This window comes from Vollenhovia emeryi, unplaced genomic scaffold (genome assembly GCF_000949405.1).
Source record: "Vollenhovia emeryi isolate VEMERY1.0 unplaced genomic scaffold, V.emery_V1.0 DF939811.1, whole genome shotgun sequence".
In the NCBI taxonomy this organism is placed as follows: domain Eukaryota; kingdom Metazoa; phylum Arthropoda; class Insecta; order Hymenoptera; family Formicidae; genus Vollenhovia; species Vollenhovia emeryi.
Window position 1 is genome coordinate 1 of NW_011966555.1, and position 13,226 is coordinate 13,226.

Consider the following 13,226-nt stretch of genomic DNA (forward strand, 5'->3'; position numbering starts at 1 on the left):
CGTTTATTTTTTATCCTTATCATCAAGTGTAAATAAGGTTATTGTAGAGATTAAGCCTACTATAACTATTATCAACGAAAATGGGGCAGCTTCTCTATAGCGCTCATCGCTTACAAGTTCATATATTCTAGTTGATATAGTTTCAAAATTAAATGGTCTTATAATGAGTGTTGCTGTGAGCTCCTTGATAGTGTCCATAAATACGAGCAAAAATCCCGATAATATACTTTTCTTGATGAGAGGGATATGAACATTCAAACATGTGGAAATAGGCCCATGACCCATGGTATATGCAGTCCACTCAATTTCATTTGGTGTTTTTTTGAGCCCTGATTCTACCGCCTCGAAAGATATAGCAAAAAAACGAAATAAATATGAGTAAACTAATGCGCCAATAGTTCCTACCAAGCTAATTTCCACAATATATTGAGTAATGAAAGAAGATATTCTGCTTAAAAATATTATTATACTAATTGCAATAATTGCATTTGGAATTGCGTAGCCTAAAGAAATGAGACGTGCTATATTATTGATCACCTTATTTTTACGCGCCGTATATCCAATCATTATTGCAATGCTAATTGAGATTAATGCGGTGATAAATGATAAGCCAACACTATTTGCTATTATATTATAGAACCTTGCTTCATATATGAAAAACCCCTTCTCTATGCTCCAATATATGAGTGGAATCATTGGCAAAATAAAACCTATCAATATTGGTAATGCACACATAACATAAGTGCAAATTAACGGTATAGCACCACTTACACTCCGTTTGTTGTGATAATCTGCATTAGTGTTGATTGAAGAGTAAGATATTCCTTTTTTTTGTAGTTTCTTTTCGATAGCTATTAGTGTTGCAACGAAAATCAATTCTACAACTGCTAAAACAGTAGTTGAATACTTATCATGCAGTAAAAACCAGGTGCGATATATTCCTGTCGTAAAAGTATCGATAGCAAGAAACTGTGGTGTGCCGAAATCCGTAATTACCTCCATTAGTACCAAGGACAACCCAGCTATAATTGATGGACGTATGGAAGGTATGATGACAGAAAACAGGCTCTTCAATGAGGAGAACCCAAGTGTTGATGCAATAGTGACTGAGTTACTAACATTCTTTAAACTTGAGCGGACTAACATATAAACGTATGGATACAAACTAAATCCCATTACTAATATTCCACCACCTAGGGATTTTATTTGAGGAAACCAATAGTCACCTTTGCTCCACTCTAAAATGTCTCTTAATGAGCTCTGCACCGGACCTGAAAATTCTAGTGTATTTACATAGACGAACGCTACTATATATCCAGGAATCGATATCGGAAAGAACAAAGCAATCTCAAAAATTTTACTTCCAGGAAATGAAAAAAATGTGGTGAGCCATGCTGGAATCACTCCAAATATGAAGGATATCCCCCCCACTCCTATCATCAAAATTAGCGTACTCAGTATATATTCAGGGAAAAGTGTACTGATTACCCATCCAGAATTTGCTGATTCTGTAAATAGAATCGATATTAACGATAGTATAGGACAGACGAATAATATACTTACTAAAAATAAGAATATATTTTTAAATACTCTCAAAAACATTAATTTGGATCTATATTTGGTATTAAAATGTTATATGTAAAAACTGAAGATATCCAGTAATTAACAGCCGTAATATTGAATACCTTTATAATTTTGTATATCATGTTTTTAGTTGATAAGTGAATAATCATGAGCTTCGTCATTGCAACTTTCTATCACTTTGTAGAACTCTCTAATTATTATGACATGAAAGACGAAATAAAAACCGCATGCGATAACATTGAATTAAAGGGTACTATACTCCTTGCAGAAGAGGGTATTAATGCAACCGTATCTGGTGAAAGAAACGCGATTGATAAAATATTCGATTTTCTACGTTCTGATTATAGGCTAAGGGACCTTACATGGAAAGAGAGTGCAGCAGAATATCAACCTTTTAGCAAGATGAAGGTAAAATTAAAAAGAGAGATCGTGAATCTTGGTGTAGGCAATCTTGATATTTCCCTTAAGGGTAAATATGTTGATCCAGAGCATTGGGATGATTTTACTTCTCAACCTGACGTTTTAGTAATAGATACACGAAATGAGTATGAAGTGAAATTAGGCAAGTTTAAAAATGCAATCAATCCACATACTCAGCGTTTTCGCGATTTTCCTGAGTGGGCAAAGTCTTTCTCTGAGAGTAAAAACCTGAAAGTAGCTATGTACTGTACTGGTGGGATTAGATGTGAAAAATCAACAGCGTACATGAAAAATCTTGGATTTAACGATGTGTACCACCTGAAAGGTGGCATTCTTTCTTACCTTGAAAAAACTTATAATAAAAATGGTAATTGGGAAGGTGAGTGTTTTGTTTTTGATGATAGAATTACTGTTGATAACTCACTTACTCCAAGCAACACAATAAAATGTATATTCTGCTCAAATCAAGTTTCAACGGACAAGCTGAAGTCAGTTCCACGTGGCCAAGTGGTTTGTTCTGATTGTAAACTTCAGTGTTATAGCTATAGTAAGTAAGAATTCCCTTTACTTGACCTTTATAATCCCAGCGCGTGATGCTGGGATTGGTTTCCCTTACTTCACCATAACTACCTCAAACAGAATCGGGGGTAAAATCCCTGATTCTGAAGGCGTTGGTGTTAGTCTTTCTCACCCACTGCAAATATTGCACGGTACTATCCACTTGGTCGTCGTGGCAAGCTTCCGGAAACATTAAAACCTCATACTCAAAATCGCTGAGCCATACTGCTTGGTGCGGCAGAAAAACCTTACCAGACTCTATTATTGGAACAATTTGGTAGAATCGAGCAAGTTTACCGCTATGTGGTACTATCTCGACAACAGGTAGGTCACTATTTGTCTTTAGCTCTTGAATCAATTGCTGACCACTCGTTTTTGCTTCGATTAAAATTGCATGTGGCTTCCACCTTGCAGCTAGTGACAGAACTTGTTCTTTAAGTTTTGGATACTCAAGCTTTGCACGATATACATCAAGTAAATAGAATTTATTATCCGCTTTTGCCCAGGTGGTACAAACGCTAAAGCCCATAAGTGTTGAAAGTGCAATCACACAAGGTGATTAATGGTATGTAAATCTCCTCTTGATATCAACCTTCGTTGTTGGGAAAGCAGATAAACCACGTCGAAAATTCGCTTAAACCTTCTAACCACAGGCAAAAAGGCGCTTTTTTAATTTACCATTGAAATTTATGCCGTTAACCACCTTATATAATGCCACTTATAGCACTTTCAACACTTATGCGCCGCGGCGGTATGACAGTTCGCGGCGGTATAGTAACTCATCATTCCGCTACTTGTTAACAGGATCCGCTGTGGCGACATAAACTCAAATCATTTCAAATTTCAATCCAAAGAGGTATCATTATGTCAAATAACTTCAATTTTAAAGAATTTTTTAACCACTATGAAACAAATAGTACGTCAGATGATATACAAAGGTATTATTTGCTGTGGAAATCAGTAATAGCGCAGGCAATGACTGATGCAGCAAGTCACTGCAAAAAAACAGAAAGCTTGGTAGAAAAACGTAAGGCGATTTCTTGGTTGTCAGACTTTAGTCAAGATTTTGTGCACACATGTATATTGGCTGACTGTGATCCGGTATACGTAAAAAACAAAATACAGCCAATTTTAAAAAGCCTTACTAGATAAAGCCTTTTTAATGAGGTTTACTCCTTTTACCGAAAAAAATATCATGCAATCTCCTATCTATAGTTTCCTCTATATCTTTGATTAATAGCTGCTTTATCATGTTTACTTTCCGCTTTGCATCTTGAGCGTGATGCTCACTGTTATTGCTGTAATTATTCTTATCACTATAACTACTGCCACTTGGTTTACTACTGTTACTGGATTCATTACCCTTTTTTCTTCTTGTTATTATGAACTTGAGTATCTGCACTATCTTTTCCTTTAAAAAAGACTTCCAACCTGTGCTAAGGAACAACTTATAGAGAAAATGCGGAGTAAGGAATGCTACTAATACTCGGATAGAAATTCCGTAACCGAGGTCTTCCCTATTTTCATAATACCACTTGCAATATTGAAATAAATGGTAAAACGCATTTTTGAAAGAGCAAAATTCTACAGCATACCAAAAACCATTGCTGAGAAACATGAGCACAATGCTGAACGTGTAAAGATACATTGTGCAGAGAAACAGTTTCACAATTATATCTTTTAGACTACCTAATATATAATTCAATAATCTTAATTTATAGAAAAGTGATATCATTTCACACCCACTTCAATATGGCTGGGGTGGAAGGATTCGAACCTTCGCGTGGCGGTATCAAAAACCGCTGCCTTACCACTTGGCTACACCCCAATACTACTTACATCAATAACACTATTAGCCCAATTAGTAAAAGATTTATTTGCTTTTTCTATGGGCATCACAGCAATAGCTGGCTGATCATAAGAATGCATTGCTTCGATTTTTTCTACAATTTTATCAACTTGATCATTCCTGCTCTTCATAATTGCCACTACTTCACAACTATTACTAATTTTACCTTCCCATAAATACAGAGAATTCACTTCGGGAAATATATTTACACATACAATTAATTTCTCGTTTAACAATTCTTCAGAAATAGTTTCAGCCTCATTTAAATTTGAAAAAGTTGAAAACTAAATTATTCATTAGAATCTACATAAATACATTGCTACTATATTCCACTCAGGTTTATTCATCAAGAGAAAATAGATGAGATTTTTCTGTTATTCCAGCACTCTCTTCTGTCATTCCAGTATCTCCTTCCCCTGTCATCCCAGTGCTCTCTTCTGTCATTCCAGTGCTTCCTTCCCCTGTCATCCCAGTGCGTGACACTGGGATGACACCTTCCCTAGTGAAGAAATCACAATGTTCATACGGTTGTACGCGTACCGCTGGGATCTAGGATTTTTCTATAGTTTAAAAACAAAAAAAGGATGTTACTCATTGAGTAACATCCTTTGAAGAAAGCGAGTGGTTTTGTTTATCCTACTGTTTTCACCTGCGTAGATTCTGGCTTAACTTCATCCACTTTCGTAGAAGGCTTCTCCACCAGTTTGTTCAGATGACCTGTCTTTTTTAAGTCAGCTTGGGTTTTTACCTTGCCATCTTCGTTAGCAAACATTGTATGTGCTGGAGAAGAAATTGATGAATTGAATCCACTATCAGTAGAAGAGCTTCTAGATAGTTTTGGTGGATCAACTGGAGTAAGCTTAGGAGAATCATAACCACTAAATGAACTGCTTCTGCTAAGGCGATTAGGACTTACTGTTGCAAAGTCCTTAGAACCTGAACTAGAGACAGTAGCAGTACTTACAGTTCCTATAGAATTTAGTGAATTGCTCCTTGGTGGCTTTGGTGGAGCAACGTAAAAAGCGCTCTCCCCTACTTGTCTAGACAACGTGTCTGGTTCAGAAAAAGCTTGATACTTAATGTCAGTAGCTTCTTTCAGTGGTTCATTTCTCTTAAACCTTGAGAAGAAACCTGAAGATTGTTTTACTTTTTTATGCTTCGCAGGATTTAACAACTCCGCTTCACTGCTAACAGTACTGTCAGTCCTTACAGAATCTAGTGAACTCATTGAACTGCTTTCTGATAAACTGCTAGTTGATTGTGTAGAGTCTTTTCTTCCTAGTGAAGACAATGATGACGATATAGAACTAGTTAAACTTTTGAAAGAAGGCCTTTCAGCTCTTTTCTCAGCTTTGTTGAACATATTGCTTACGCTTGAATACAAATGATTTTCTTTACATTCTTTAATAACTTCCTTAATTTCATCGTGATGTTCAGAGAAAACACTATCGATGAAATAACTATCTTTAGGTAATGACCTTTGTGTTAACAAGCTATGCAAGCTTTTTTTATTTAAATTATTAATGAATTCTTTCTGTACTTGCCACTTAGGAGTATACTCTTCCCATCCTGATTTTGCCTCCTCTGCTATTTTTAAATCAATTTTTGACGATATTCCAGAAAGTATATTTTTCACTAACCCAGAATTATTTCCTTTATCAGCAAAAATTGCTTTCATATCATTTTTTATTTCGTCAGATTTCTTAATTTCATCTGGAGCAAATCTTTTTATCTTATCCAAATAGTCTGTCTCACCAGATGCCTTATGGAACTTATTTGCCACTCCTTCGCCTACAAAACTAGCACCTCTCTTCAGTGAATCTACTGTATTTTCATAACCTTCTTTCACCTTATCTTTAGCATGCATAGCACCATCTTTAATTTTTCCTCCAATATACTTCGCCCCATCAACTGTTTTTTCTGCTGACCATTTGAGCCCTTTGAATGTGTATTCAACTGCTTTCACAGCAAAAAATAGAGTAAGGGCAACTATTGCACCTGTTGCAGCAACCGGTAAAGCAACTGCCACAAATGGAACTAATACACCAACCATCACACCTACTGCACCTACTGCAACTATTTTCTCTTTTGCAGACCAGTTAGAGAAATTTTTTATATCTTTTAGTTTATCCTGCACAGTTTCCATGAAAGTGGAATTTTTTTTAACAGGACTTGAATTTGTTTGTTCACTGACTAACATTTTAAACCTCACTATTAATTAAATATATTCATATTGTACACCCTCGATTCTTAAGTTAGTGTTAATTTGGCTGTTAATGTTCATTTGTCTTTGAATAATTCTGCTTGACGTGTTTTTTGATAGTGTGGAAAATTAGGTCAAGAAGTTGCAGCATTTATGAGGTATAGAAAAAGGACTCTCATCTTTTTGGCTGTTATAACTTTAATAATAATAGCTTTACTATTTAGGTATAATTCCCATTTTCACGAAGACGTAGTGCACTTAAAGAGTGACAATAAAGAATTCAAAAAAAAAGCCAGAAATTCTATAGAGTCGACCATACTACATAGAGAAAAGGAAGTGTATGATCATGTTTTTCACCCTGACAATTAATTTGTAAATGAAATAGTAATTTATATTTGCATTTTCTTATTTAAATAAGTAATATTAACGCATTAATTATAGAATCAACCATTATGTTTGATGATAATAATCCTTGGAATTTGGGAAAGAAACCGGTAGGGAACAAAACTCCCAATAATGAAGATATTTTAAGTAAAGCTGTATCTGATGTAAGGTTCTTTCTGAATGGATTAACCAGAAACAGGGGCAAAAAACCTTATTTCATCATTTTTATTATTTTGCTGTTCTATGCTTGCACTGGCTTTTATATTGTCCACCCTAGTGAGGAAAGTATAGAACTTACCTTTGGTAAATATTCTAATACAGAAACACCTGGTTTGCGTTATCACTTCCCCTGCCCTATTGGCAAGGTTTTTAAAGTGAACGTTAAGGAAGTAAATCGTGAAGAAATTGGGGTAAGTAGTTCTTATGGGCGAGATACAGATCGCGGTGAAGGTGTGATGCTAACTGGAGATGAAAATATAGTCAACGTTAACTTCGAGGTTCAGTGGCGCGTTAGAGATGCTAAGGACTATTTATTCAAAGTACGGGATTACAAACCAGGTTTCAGTGTTAAAAATGCTGCTGAAAGTGCCATGAGAGAAATAATAGGTAAAAACACGATCTCTTTTGCACTTGGTCAAGGCAGACCAGAAATTTCTAGAGATACTAGAATTCTATTGCAGCAGATTCTTGATGGATACCAAATGGGCATAGAGATTTTATCTGTTCAAATGAAAAAAATTGATCCACCAGAAAAAGTAATCAGTTCGTTTAGAGATGTACAAAGTGCTCGTGCAGACAAAGAGCGTACTATAAACGAAGCATATGCTTATAATAACGATATTATACCTCGAGCAAAGGGTGAAGCGATAAAGATAAAATTAGATGCAGAGGCATATGAGAATGAAGTAATAAATGAAGCAAAAGGTAATGCAAATCGCTTTTTATCTCTTTATGAGGAATATAGACAGAATCCTTCTCTCGTTAAGAATCGTATTTATCTTGAAACTATGGAAAATATCTTCAGTAAGGTAGACAAAGTTGTTGTAACTGATGATCTGAAAGGTATGTTTTCTTATTTACCTCTTACAAATTTAGGGAAATAACCATGAGTAGTAATATTAAAATTGTTTTTGTTTCTGTATTTGTTGTTTTACTGATTGTTTTATTTAATTCAATATTTGTTGTGCAAGAAACAAAGCAAGCGATAGTCATACAACTCGGTAAAGTTGTAAGAGATGTTAGGGAAAGTGGCTTATATTTTAAGTTACCATTCATAAATAGTGTAGAGTTTCTTGATAAAAGAGTTTTAGATTTAAGTCCTGATAAGATCCCAAGGGAAGTGATAACAGCGGATCAAAAACGTATTATAGTAGATGCGTATGCAAAATATAAAATAACAAATCCTGTTACTTTTTACCAGGCTGTGAGAAATGAATCAGGGCTGGTTAGAAGATTGTATCCGGTTATAGAAGCACACATAAGAGAAAATATAGGCAGATTTTCGTTGATTAGTTTGTTGAACGAAAAAAGATCAGAGGTTATGCAATTGATTCAGCGTGGAGTTTATTCTGAAGCTGAAAAATTTGGCATAGAAATAATAGACGTAAGAATTAAGAGAGCAGATTTACCAGAAGAAAATAGTTCTGCAATATTTCGCCGTATGCAAACTGAAAGGGAAAAAGAAGCAAAAGAAATTAGAGCAGAAGGAGAGCAAGCTGGGCAGGAAGTTAGATCAAAAGCTGATAAATTAAAAAGGGAAATTATCTCCAGTGCAGTAAAAGAATCATATGAAATAAGGGGCCGTGGTTATGCTGAAGCAACTAGAATTTATAATGAGGCATTTAAGGTTGATGAAGAGTTTTTTAACTTTTATCGCTCTATGAGCGCTTACAGCAAATCATTTGCCGAAAATAATACTAAATTTGTACTTTCACCAAACAATAACTTTTTAGATATTTTAAACAAAGGATGGAAATAACTTATGAAAAGTAAGGCATTTATTTTATCTATATTTGCATATTTTCTAATTGCGTTTTCTTCGTACGCTAATATGTTTGATTGGAATGCAAAAAAGGTCGTTGATGCTAGCACTACTATATGTAACTGTAATCAAGGACTTGCCGATTTAGTGGAAGAACTCATTCCTGCGGTTGTAAATATTTCAAGCGAACAAATAATCAAACAAGAAAGTAATAATAGAACTAAAATCCCTTTTATGCCAAGAAATAATTTCTTTGATGATTTTAGAGAATTTTTTGAGCATTTTGATCAGTTTTTTATGGATAGGGGCCCTAGTGTTAACAGAGAGGTGGTGTTGCTTGGTTCTGGGTTTATTATAGATAAAGGTGGAACTATAGTAACCAATTATCACGTTATTAAAAACGCCCAAGATATCACAGTTACTATGAACGATAATACTTATTTCAAAGCAGAAGTTTTAGGCTATGATGCAAAAACTGATCTTGCTGTGCTTAAGGTTCATTCTAATAAAGATCTTCCTTTTGTTGCATTTGGTAATTCTGATACAGCAAGGGTTGGCGATACAGTTATTGCAATAGGTAACCCATTTGGTTTGGGTGGTTCTGTAAGCACAGGAATTATATCTGCAAGGTCCAGAGACATTAGTATCGGCACTATGAATGAATTTATTCAAACTGATGCTGCAATTAATAGAGGCAACTCTGGAGGGCCATTATTTGATTTAAATGGAAAAGTTATAGGCATTAACACCGCTATCTATTCCCCATCTGAGTCTGGCGGTAACGTGGGCATAGGCTTTGCTATACCATCTAATTTAGCTATGTCAATTATTGACGCATTAAAAAGTGGCAAAAAAATAAAACATGGTTGGCTTGGTGTGCAAGTTCAGCCTATAACGAAAGAATTTGCTGAGTCTTTGGGTTTAAAAGATACAAAAGGTGCACTGGTTGCAAGTATAGTAAAGGATAGCCCTGCAGAAAAAGGTGGAATTAAGGTGGGTGATATATTATTAGAATTTGATGATAAAAAAATTGATAGAATGACACAACTGCCTCAAATGGTTTCAAGAACTGAACCTGGAAAAAAAGTACAAATTAAGTTACTTAGAAAGGGCAAAGAGGTCAACATTAAGGTTGTGATTAAAGAATCTGCAAATGATGATCAAGGTAATAATCAAGAAGAAAATAAATCAACATCCGATTACATAACTGGTTTAACTGTTTCAAACCTGCCAAAAGAATCAAAAGAAAGTAATCCTACAAAAGGTGTGATAGTTACTAATGTAGATAGTAACAGTAATGCCACGCTGCGTGGTATTAAAAAAGGAGACATTATTATCCAATTAGATGGAACCGATATAGAAAATACTAATGATTTTCAAAAACAAGTTGATTCAGCAGTAAAGAAAAACGGTAAAGATTCAATAATGTTGCTCATTTACCGCAATGGAAATCAATTCTTTACTTCGATAAAGTTGAAGAAATAGCACTCATAGGTTATTTACTAAATTAGCAGCATTGTAAGCCTGCCATTGTAATACCTCAATCTTACAAGACAAATCAAAACTATTAAAGTCTACATTCCATTCACTAAAATACACATATAGATAATATAAATTTTCTAAAATTCATTGAACTGTGCTTTCAAACGGTGGTGCCGGGATGTGAGTATAATGATTATCAGTACATAAAAGTCATGGAAGACAGGCTGAAAGCAGCGAATGCTGGCGAAGTAAGGCGAATAATATTCAATATGCCTCCGCGTTCAGTGAAGTCCATGTGCATAAGCGTTGCGTGGCCCGCATGGATACTGGGAAATCAGCCAACTGCAAGAATAATAGTTGCAAGTTATTCTCGGCTGCTCAGCGAAAAGCATTCGCTTGACACCAGGTGCATAATGCAATCTGATTGGTATAAAGAGCTGTTTCCAGAGGTAAAATTATCCAAAGACCAGAACACTAAATATAAATTCCAAACAGTGCAGAGAGGATTTAGAATCGCAACATCAGTTGGAGGGACGTTAACCGGTGAAGGTGGTGATTTTATTATTGTGGATGATCCGCTTAACCCTGCCCAAGCTTTGAGTAAAACGTTTAGAAAGCGTGCCACAAACTGGTTCAATCAGACTTTGGTAACAAGGCTCAACGATAGAAAAAAAGGAGTAATTGTGATTGTTATGCACAGGCTGCACCTGGAAGACTTAACTGGGCACCTCTTATCCAAGCCAAAAAACATATGGCATCACATTTGTTTGCCAATGATTTCTGAAAATAAGGAGGTTATTTATTCAATTGATAACCATACTGGTGTCATTCCAACCCCCCCTCCTGTCATCCCAGTGCCCAGACACTGGGATTCAGAAAATTCAACCGCAAAAGACTGGATTCAAGCATCAAGTGCTGGAATGACACTACCTGCAAGAGTATTATACTCAAGAGAAGAAGGTCAGTTGCTATATCCCCTGGAGGGAGGAAGAGAAGAAGTTGAGATGATAAAAGTTGAACTCGGGAGTTACGCTTTTGCTGCTCAATATCAACAAAACCCCCTGCCGCTTTCAAGTGGTATAATAAAACAAGAGTGGCTAAAGCGCTATAAAAATTTCTCTGATAATCCCTCACATGTAACTCAAAGCTGGGACACTGCAGTTTCAATAAACGATTCCAGCGACTTTAGCGTCTGCACCACCTGGGCAAAAATAGATAATAAATTCTATTTACTTGATGTATATCGAGCAAAGCTTGAGTATCCAAAACTTAAAGAGCAAGTTCTGTCACTAGCTGCAAGATGGACGCCACACGCAATTTTGATTGAAGCAAAAACAAGTGGTCAGCAATTAACACAAGAGCTAAAGGCAAATAGCGATCTACCGATTATTGAAATTGTGCCACACAATGACAAATTCACTAGATTTTATCAAATTGTTTCGACTATAGAGTCTGGCAGGGTTTTTCTGCCGCATCAAGCAATATGGCTGAATGATTTTGAGTATGAGATTTTAATGTTCCCAGAAGGCCGTTATGATGATCAAGTGGACAGTACGGTACAATATTTACAATGGATGAGAAAAATTAACACCAGCGCCTTTAGGGTCGGAGACTTTGACCCTAACCCTAATAAAACGTTTAGGTGGCTGAGAACAGTGAAATTAATAAGCCTAACACTTACCTATTTGATGAGAGGAACTACTCAAACTTAACGACTCCAGCCTTGAAAGTGGTAAAGAACCTCTTTTTGGAGATTTTCTTGGACTATCTTCACCTAAAGGCGATTGAGACCTACGTTTTGGCGATCCCCCTCTAGTATTCTCACAATCCATAGACTCATAACCACTACTTGTTATTGCCTCAGCTTTAGAGCTTACGTTTTCAGCATCAGTCGCCTCCCCTGAAGAGATACCGCTGTCTTTATTATCTTCGGACTTCATCTTTTCAGCTTTTGACGTACCTTTAGCAAGCCATCGCTCTCCCCTAAACGACTTTACTTCTGAACCATCATAATCACGGTTAATCCAGTATCCACCTTTGTCTTTTGTAATTGAAATATATTCTAATACGCTTTCATCGGGATAACAGGTTTTAATTGCTTTTTTAGGGGATAACCCATGTTCTTGCACCTGAAAATTTACCCATTTGTCCTTTTCAGATTTCACTGCCTTTTCGACGATGTTAATGTCGATATCTTTTATTTCTACTTTTCCCTCATGCTCCCGACTAAAAAGTTCTTTTAAGTTAAGTAAGGCACCACGACTTATATTAGCAACAACTGTTGTTTCTTGGTTTTCCTCACAACTAGAAAGAAATTTAAATGGAAACTCATTGAGATCACAGGCTTCTTTCTTATTGACACGATACTCTTCTTTCGTTTTATCTATTATCTCCTGTAAATATTCTTTTACATCAACACCATCATCAATTAAACTAGCAATCTTCCCATTTTTTACAATAAAGTTAGTATGAGGAGGATCCAAAGCATAATTATTTAAGTTAAACCAATAAAGCAATTTTTTAAACAACTTTTCTTCTTCCTCGGTAAGTGGTTTATCACTAGTTCTCCGTTCACTAGCACCTTTCGATGATGAAGATTCACTAAAACTCACCTGTGTCGGTGACCGGAATCGTGGAACAATACCACCACTACTTGGAATAAGAGGAGGCAGTGATGAATAAGAGCGCAGAGTACTAGTCCATTTTGACATATCTATATTAACACCTTTCCATAATGAAGGTCTACTCTGTGGCCTTAGGTTAAA

At 35.8% G+C, this 13,226-nt stretch overlaps 2 protein-coding genes across 2 annotated transcripts; both read left to right on the forward strand.

Moving 5' to 3' along the window:
• The first annotated feature begins 1,731 nt into the window (after window positions 1-1,731).
• LOC105556740 (rhodanese-like domain-containing protein 7) lies at window positions 1,732-2,559 on the forward strand. The gene has a single exon (XM_012003840.1). The coding sequence runs from the start codon at window positions 1,732-1,734 to the stop codon at window positions 2,557-2,559; it is 828 nt and encodes a 275-aa protein (XP_011859230.1).
• Window positions 2,560-9,048: 6,489 nt separating this feature from the next.
• Window positions 9,049-10,464, forward strand: LOC105556741 (protease Do-like 1, chloroplastic). Its single transcript, XM_012003841.1, has one exon. The coding sequence runs from the start codon at window positions 9,049-9,051 to the stop codon at window positions 10,462-10,464; it is 1,416 nt and encodes a 471-aa protein (XP_011859231.1).
• Window positions 10,465-13,226: the final 2,762 nt, after the last annotated feature.

Coding starts and splice junctions, on each gene's coding strand:
- LOC105556740 (XM_012003840.1), top strand. CDS start 1,732: ATGAGCTTCGTCATTGCAACTTTCTATCACTTTGTAGAACTCTCTAAT.
- LOC105556741 (XM_012003841.1), top strand. CDS start 9,049: ATGTTTGATTGGAATGCAAAAAAGGTCGTTGATGCTAGCACTACTATA.